Source organism: Empidonax traillii, unplaced genomic scaffold (assembly GCF_003031625.1).
Source record: "Empidonax traillii isolate 1590-97213 ecotype Southwest subspecies unplaced genomic scaffold, ASM303162v1 scaffold733:size745334, whole genome shotgun sequence".
NCBI classification, from domain to species: Eukaryota; Metazoa; Chordata; class Aves; order Passeriformes; family Tyrannidae; genus Empidonax; species Empidonax traillii.
This window is the reverse complement of record NW_020955926.1, coordinates 400112-408998: the sequence shown is the minus strand read 5'-3', so window position 1 is coordinate 408998 and position 8887 is coordinate 400112. Positions and strand designations below refer to the sequence as shown.

The 8887-nt window shown below is 43.7% G+C and overlaps 1 protein-coding gene across 1 annotated transcript in view; it reads left to right on the top strand.

The window, feature by feature from the left end:
• The window catches only part of CD59 (CD59 molecule (CD59 blood group)), a 9064-nt gene extending 3911 nt beyond the window's left edge, over nt 1–5153 (top strand). The window contains exons 3-5 of the mRNA XM_027900485.1: nt 2080–2152; nt 2838–2939; nt 4033–5153. Coding sequence (XP_027756286.1) covers nt 2089–2152; nt 2838–2939; nt 4033–4226 — 360 coding nt within the window. The 5' untranslated portion in view covers nt 2080–2088 and the 3' untranslated portion in view covers nt 4227–5153. The remainder of the gene's footprint in view (nt 1–2079; nt 2153–2837; nt 2940–4032) is intronic.
• The last annotated feature ends 3734 nt before the right edge of the window (nt 5154–8887 follow it).

The window sequence follows — 8887 nt, the reverse complement described above, 5'->3', positions numbered from 1 at the left end:
ACAGAAACAATTACTCATTTCCCAGAAACAGACTGGTTGAATTACTACTGGCCCTGATGATTTTTATTCATTTGCCTGATATTTATTCCAGTCATGACTTGGTTTTGCTAAAAGGCGAGACTGTTTTCCTGTGCTGACACATTGGGGGACTGAGGACTCCTGAAAGATGGAGAGATTCCCAGGGAGGTTCTGTTTGCTGGCCAGAACGGCTCTTGCTGTAACCACCAGACCAACAGCCCTTCTGCAGATTCACGTCACTGTGGGACGAGCCCGTGGCCCTGAAAGGCTTCTTTTGCAAAGTTGTTTACCCCGGAAAAATCAACTCATACTGCACATTATGGTTATGATGTTTTTCTTCCTTTTCCTGCTCTGCAGTGGGTCATGCAGACAGGAAAAAAAAAGGTAGTGGGATTTTTGTTGTTGTGTTGGGGTTTTTTTATTATTATTTTGATGGAGAAGGGTTTTTTTTGTTTTTATTGTTGTGAAATAAAGACAAGATAAAATAAAATAAAAATTTAGCTATGTTAGGAAAATTTAGCTATGTTAGTGCGAGTTTACAGAATTGTAACTGATTGAACGAGGGTTGCTGCCCAAATTGCGGACAATTAAGATAAAGCTAGCTTTTAAACAAAAGGGAGTGTCAGGGAAAGCGGGAAGGACTTTTAGGGTGTAGCATCGCAAGGGAGACAGAAGAGGGCTGGGGGAATCCTAAGATCTTTGAAACGATAAAACTTTGTGTAACTATTCTATAGCAGTAAGAATAGGAGTTAGGCAACCAAATGTTTATTTAGATAAGGCAGGCTTCGTAAAGAGTGTCTGTGATAAATAATTCTGAAACTCACTCCTTCCAATGTACACGAGCATGTTGTGTTTCTTTTCTCGGTGGAATGCAAGGGTGGGGCAAAACCCCCGCATCTTCCCGGCCAGAATAAGAGCGTGCTTGACATATTGTTTAAGGATTTCTTTGGATCAGTTGGATGGGATTTTTTTTGTTGTTGTTGTTGTCAGTAGAAAAATGTTAAAAGGGATGAGAAGCATTTAAATATTGTTTTGCTACGAAACCATGTTTTCAGTCTTCTGGCAGAAAAACCCTCTAGCCTAGCATGGTTATAGCTGCATGCAGGAATAGCTTCAAGCAGAATTAACAGGGTCAAGAGCTGTGGTGTGACGATTTTATCGTGTGTAAAACTTGTTGTCTGAATACCTTTAATATTTTGAGACTTTGAATCCCGCTTGGGCTTTGAAGACAAACATAAAACCGTGCCCTCCTAGCACAAGAATGGTCCCCCTCTCCCCTCTGTGCTTTCCTGATGCCTCCTCTGCACATCCCACTCTGCAATAGCAGAGATTTTTTTAGTGGGAGATGTGGCTGCAGTTCAGGCTCTGTGCAGAAATCTGTCCAATAACTCCTGCTCTGGAGCTGCCTGTGTTCAAAGGATACCCTGCCCTTCCCACCTCCCTGCTGCCCGTGGAAATCCTGCCCTTCCCACCTCCCTGCTGCCCGTGGAAATCCTGCCGTGGATTGCAGCAGCCCTGGAGACTGGAGCCGTCGCTGCAGGCACTCGCTGGGTCATTGGATGTGTCAGTCCCTCAGGGAGAGGGAGAAATTTTGGGAGAGGACAGGCAAAAGCTCCTTTAGAGCAGCCAAACCTTTTGCAGCACCACGGTGAAAGGAGCACAGTCTGGCTCCGGGGTTACTGGGGAATTGCTGTAAAAGAAAAAGGATTGGAGACATAAATGGCCTTTTCTGTTGTTGTTGTTGTTGTCAGGTGCATTTGTAGCTGTGAGGAACAGGGAGACCTGTTGAATGGTGTAATCAGAAAGGAGAAATGAGATCCAGCTGAGCCTGTCAGGGCTCGAATATCAATTCTCAGAATAAAAATCCTGTTCAAAGAATAAAAATCCTCCCTTGAAAAGCGCAGTTGTTTTTCTCTCTGGTCTCCTCCTGTTTCCCCTGGCCAGTCCTTTCATTTCCATGCTGAAATCTCCAAGCCCGGATTCCTCACTGGGGATTTTGGTAGTTCCATGTGGCTTTTAAATGTAATTAACATGTAACATCTCTTTATGCCTTCAGACTAGGAAGGAAGCATGAGCAAGATGAACTCCATCCTGTTAACCACCTGCATTGTTCTGGTTGCTTTTTGTAGTTTTGGTGAGTAGAAGGAAGGGGCCTTCCTATGTAATGTTAGGACAGGAGAAAGTTGTGGCAAAAATGCCAGAGAAGGACAAATAGCCTGGATTATTTCATTCCCCCACTGTGGGGAATGACAGTGACCTTTGCAGCAGGGTGGAGTTTCTGTCTTAGTTCCTGATTGTCTGGAGTCAGGAGAGAGAATCAGGTGCAGGATGTGATGCTGCTTAAAACAGCACCAGGCTGGGGTGGTTTGCTGCTGGAAGACTGGGTTCCTGTCGTGTGGATTGGGAACTACTTCGTAGCATGAGGGAGAGATATGAAATAAAATAGGGATGGAATAAAGTTCTGCTGAAAGTGTCATTGCCTGTCCTTTCCTGCCTGGAAAAGGCAATATTTTTAAGAGCAGGTAAAAGAAGCAAAAATGTAATACCTTGTTCTGCAGGTATATAATGGTGCTTTTAAAAATGACATGAGTACAGGCTTCAAAATCTGCCTTTTAGAGTTCCCAGTCTCGATTTGTACAACTGACAGAAGCTTGATTTTAGCTGAAGTCTTGAGATCTATAATTTTAGCTGAAGTTTAATAACCAGGCATGTGTTTTGTGACAGTTAGTTGCAGACAGTGATTTTGTTGTTGCTGTTTCTAATGCTGCTGCTGTCTCAGTAGCTGATTATTCAGTGAGCATAAACCCTTGCTGTCTTAGGTTCTACCTTGAGATGTTACCACTGCGAAAACAGCCCTACCCTGTGCAGGTCCAACAGCACTTGCCTAATGAATGAAGATACTTGCTTGCAGCTGAGATTTGGTATGTATGGTGTCTGACAGACCGAAAATAAACACAACTTGTCTCAGTTTTCATCACCTGTGCATCTCTAATCTGGCCTTAGCATGCATTTCTAAGCCTCACTCAAAGCAAGGTTGCAAATCCTTTTGAAGGTCATGCTTACATGGAAGCAACTGATAATGTACTGATGATTTAGGCAGTTGATTTATAGTTCTACAAGCATATATACAGATGTCTGTATGTCCAGATTTAACAAACAAACAAATAAAAATGCATCCAGGGGAGCTGGAAAAAAATAGGGGATGGTGCTGACTTTGAAATGCAAACCCTTTGCCCTGAATTTGTTGTGCTTTAAGAACATAAAGAATGTGCAGCCCACAAAATACACCTGCAGATGAAAACTCTGCTGTTTGTAAATTGTCACTACTAAAATAAGTTCTCTTTTCCCGAGAGTGAAGGACTCCTCACAGAATCCCAGAATGGTTTGGGTTGGAAGGGATATTTAAAGATCATCTGGTCCCACCCCCCTGCAATGAGCAGGGACATTCTCAGCTCGAGCAGGTTGCTCAAAGCTCTGTCCAACCTGGTCTTGGATGTTTCCAGGGAAGGAGCATCCCCCCCCACTCTGGACAACCTCTGCCAATGTCTGACCACCCTGATGTGCTCTTCAAGCTCTGTCTCCTGCATGTGGCTCCCTGACAGGGCTGTCCAGCCCTGCCCCAGGCTGCCCAGGGCAGTGGAGTCACCATCCCTGGGGGGATTGAGAAGGGATTTATTGAGTCCAGCATCTGCATGTCCCTTGGATTGCTGGTGATGATGGCAGGACCTGCAGAGCTGTGGGCACGTTGTAAGGGTTAGTTCTTGGCAGGAGGTGGACAAAACGTGTGGGTGTCAGGTGTAAGGGAGGCTGTACAGCTCCCACCTCACTCCTCGTTCCCCCCCGATGCCATGGCAACACAAACATGGACCTCCATCCAGCTGCTTACACCGTGTCACACCTTCAGCTTTGCATTTTCTCCACTGTTTTGTGCTTCTCTCGTCATACCAACAATGGTGTTACTGCCAATATGCTCCTAATCTGTTTAATTGTTGTGTTTTTTTTTTTTTTCCATAGGTACCCTGAGAACTTTCTCCTGCTGGAAGAGATCCCAGTGCCACATGACTGACATTGCCGAGTTCTTCCAGCTGGATAATTTTGAGTTCTTCTGCTGCCAACACGACCTGTGCAATGAGGGGGCCATTACTGGGGTTAACAAAGCAGCCTTCAGTGTTGCCTCTGTAATGGCCCTGTTGTGGATGCTCCTGTAATATCCTCATTTCTATGCTGTACTTCCAAGCTGAAATTACACAAGACCATTAACTCTTTTCTATGTTGTACTTCTCACAGTTTCAGTTCCTATCCGTGTGCAGAAACATTATCTCTCTGTTCTAAATTCTGTTTCCTGAGGTTTTAGCTGTTAGATCAGTCTCCACTCTTGGGAAGGTGTGTGTTGTTACCAGTTACTGAGGTGTTTTGATCTGCCCCCATAGTCATGGGGAAGAGAACTTGTTAAGAAGTATTGTTATCACGGGGAGAATTTGGGCAAACTGCCGTGGGTGAGGTGGGAGAGAAGGAACACTACAGTTTTTCTGCTGGAAACCATCATATTTTTCCTGTCCCATAAACTGTAATGATTGGGTGTCATTTCTGTGGGGTTTGTTTTGTTTTTCTTTGGATTTGCCCTCACCACAAGAAGTGTTGACTCATAAGTGTAACCTTGCTGCAGGCTTCTGAGGATGGAAGTGTTGGGTTTAAAGTGATGGAGATGGCTCTTTGTTTCCATCACTGTAACTTTTTTTTATTTTTACAAGCCCGTGATATAACCTTGTCAAGTACTGTTATTTTGGGAGAAAGCATCTACATTTCTTAAGCCAAAACCAAAATAATGCTGTAAGTGAGGAACACTTTTCCCTTTTTTTTTTCTTTTAAATATATTTCTGTCAGCATGTAGACAACATGTTCTGACTTCTTTTTTTATTTTCCTTGTACATTATCCACGCCTAGGATTTTAACTGAGCATGTGCTTTGCACCGAGTATTTATTGGTATACTGAAAATTGATTATAAAATGCTAAAGAGTTGAAATGGCACATCTAGTTTACTTTCCCACCTAGCTGGGTTTTGTGGAAAACAGTGACATGTAAACTTAACCTTTCAAGCTTCCACCTAAGAGTATTAATATCTTGCAGAACTTTATTTTTTTGACTTTTTTGCAACTCTATAAATGCCAATGCACAGTAGAAGTGTGTTTATATAGCATGACAAAAAGCAGCTTCAGTTTGGGTGTGGAAGAGATCTGGAGCTGGGAATACTCCGTGGTGGGCACACCTTTGGTCTGTCTGCAGTACCTGGGCCCCTGTTGGTCAGTGCAATGCCAAATTCTCCTTTTTCTCTCCTGGAGCTGTTGGTGTGTCCCCCCCAGGGTCGTGGCCCGTTGCCAGTGGAATATCCTGTTGCTGGAGCCCCTCTGCAGGGTGCCAGTGGTGCCAGTTCCCCAGCACGACGAGGGGTTGCTCCGTGTCCGTGGCGAGCTCTGCCACGTGCCTCTTGGTTAAGCTTGTCATAGCTGTGCAAGTATCCTGGGATCTGTCCTGTGACTCCAAACATGGGAGTCACCCTGTCTTTGGTTAATAAAAATGTCAAAAAAGAATATGTGGAGCGAGTGTGAGGTGATTTGTCAGCCTGGTATTTACAGTGGGATACAACCCCAGTCATTTCCACGTGAGGTGCATCCAGACTTCCCATCCAGGGACTCTCAGCAAGTTGCAAGGAGACTTCTTCCTTATTCCCCAGCTGATTAACAAAAACAGACACTAGAGGACAGTATCTGCACAGCGACCAAACTCAGGCTCACTTCAGGTGAAAAAGTATTAAAGCATTGACTCAGTGTAAAGGGGGAAAGGTTTGTAGCAGATCGGTGTCTTCTGTTGGACAAGCTGATAGATTACTTATGCTTAAATCATCTTGGTTGCAGCCTTTTTCCTCTGCTGTATTGTTAACATCTCTCTTGGTGGCACTTTTAACTTGTTTTATTGCTGTATGGTCTGCATATATGAAAAATATTCTGCCTTTTTAGTAAGTGCAAACAGTGGCTCTGTATTTTATCTGATAATAACTCAAACAATAGTTTTTAATATTTTGTTTATAGCCTTGAACACTTTTTGTATCTAATTTATCATATTTCTCCTTCCTTCCTCTTCCAGAAACAGTTTTGAGAAGCAGAAGGCCACTTTTTTTGTTAGGATGAAACAGCAACATTGTTTGATTCCTGTTAGGTTTGCCTTTTCTGAGCCTGCAGTGGGCTGCTTGATGAGCTCTCCTGCAGGCTGTGGAGCAGTGACTGCTCTTGAATTTTGGCACTTCTGCCACTGCTGCTGTGTCATGTCCAGATTTCATGGCCAGTCCTCAAAGACAGGTGACCAGAGCCATTAAAATCTTAGATGAAATACTGGAATTTGATTTAAAATTCCATTTTGTGACGGTAAGACAGTCTAGTGAAGGAGCAGCAGGAGCCCCAAGTCCTGTTCTGCCAGCTGGGGAGCCCCCAGCACATCCTGGTGCCTGGCTTTGTTCCCAGTCTTTGGGTGGGTGTCACAAAATGGAGCTTGAGCCCCAGGGACTCCAAACTTTGGGCCATCTTCAGTGGGAAGTGCAGGTGCTGGATAGACACAGGATGATGCAAGATGAATTCAGGGGGATGATCCGTATCACTGTGCAGAGGTGTCTGTTGCCCTCTGCAGTGAGTGCTGGGGAACTTGCCATTCTGCTCTTGCTTGGTTTAGCTTCATTTTATAACCACCTAAATGGTTTGCTCTCTTCTGAGTTAGTGGCATGACTTAAACCTCAGCCTCAGCTCTTATCATTTATATACTAATGGCCCTCTAATCATCAGATCTAATTATCAGAAGATGATTAGATGATCCCTGCATCTACTTCTCAATACTCACTGCTGTCATAACCAGTAGTCTCTGGTTTTTTGGGGTCACAGGTTGCACAGGAACAAGAAGGAGGAGGTAGCAAATGGAAGGGGTAGTAACATCAGAAATTCATTCTTGTGACCTGTCTTTACCGTTAATTCCTCCCTCATGCTGCTTCCTGCCTTCCTCATGGTTGCAACCAGCTGTTGTGGACTTGAACTTCTGCGTGGAGAGCTTGGAATGTTCATGGTACTGTTAGGAATGTGGGGCTGGTACACCCGGTGGATGGGAACTGGCTTCATCCTGTGGGAAGTCCTGCTCTGGTTTTCCCATCCCTCATCAGAGATGAGGTGGGATGTCTCCATGGTATTTCAGGATGCAGGAAGTTGTGAAAAGGAGCAGGTGCAGGGAAGAAAGCAGACAGGCAGAGCAAGCAATTTCCTCCCACTGCTTTTTGGAGTGAGAGAAAAGAGGAGGCTGACCAGTGAGCGGCTTTATTTTGTAAAAAGGAAAAGGAACTGCTAAAATAATAAAATAGCTCCAGCAGAGAACTGCACAGTAAGTAACTTGAGGCTGCACTAACTGGGGCATCTGGATGCTGCTGTTACATAAATATTAAATGCATTTAATAACAACGGTGTTCCTCCAGCTGGAAGAGAGTTTAATGTTTCTCTGAGGGGCTTGGATCTTGCTGCTTAAATACAGTCAGTTCCAGGGCTGACATCATAGCAAGGGAGTTTGGCTGTATGAGTATCATTTAGGCTGCATTGAAAAAAGCAAAGATAAGACTGGGAAAGATTAAAATGATTCAAATGACAAACACATCTTGAAATCTAATTAGTTTTAAAGTCTGATGTGTTTCTTCCTTCCTGTTCCCTGTCATGTTACTGTTGTAGGCTCCTGTAAATGAAGGTTTATTCTGTGTTCTGTGGTCTATAGGACCAAGTGATGCTTGTGTGGGGAATGATGGGGCTGTAGCCCAGAATGCAGTGCCAGATACTGCTGGACAGCTGCAGTCTGCACACAAAAAATGACTATCTGAAAGATTACAGAAGGCAAAATACAAAAGCTGCCACTGTCAGATGTGATGTACAGCTTCCTTTTGTACTTGTATGTTCAACACCGTAGAGAGATGAAGGTGGCTTTCTTTTTTCTGCTTAGAAAAAGGATTCTCAATCCATTCCCCTTCCTGAAAGCTAGATCAATAAAGTGATTGCTATGAAAATTGCTCTCCTAACTATACAGCAACCAGTTTTTCTAGTATGAAAGTGTTTTAAATATCTATATATGTATTCAGATTATACACTGCAATGTCATGAGGTGATGGAATTTTACTGGAAACTTTGGCATTGTTGGTGTGCTCTCCAGGGTTTCTCTCTTTTGTATCCCAGCCTCTCTCCGTGGCCAGCACAGGGCAGGTGTGAGTTTTTGGGATGCTGTGCACCTATACCTTTACTAAGAGGCACTTTAAGACCACAGCTGAATGAAACTGGGTCTCTCTACAGGAATTTTTTCAGTCATTCAATTTTCCTTAATGATATTTGTACACATTGATGAGGTTCCCTCTCAGTCATCTTTTGCAGCTGGACAGCCCCAGCTCCCTCAGCCTTTCCTCATAAGAAATGCTTCAGTCCTTTAATCAATGTTGTTGCCCTGAATTACCTTGATCTCATTTTTAATTGTCTTGGAGGGTCATTTTTTATTTTTCCTTGGGTTACATTTTCGTTCTTCGTAACTTGTAATGTTTTGCTTCTGATGGAGCTGATTTCTCTCTCTGCCTTGCTGAAATAAGTACAGCGGAACCTGCTTGAGACAGAGGCACTTGGAAAATGGGTAAGTTTCAGGTCCCCAACCCTTGTTATAGTCATATTCCAATTAACTTCTCTGTTAGCTCACTCCACAAAGGAATGCTTAGTGTTTGGGATAAAAGACACATTTAGATGGAATACAGAAAGTTGACATTGCTTTATTCAGTGTTGAGGTACACGGGGATCACTCCACAAAGCATGTACA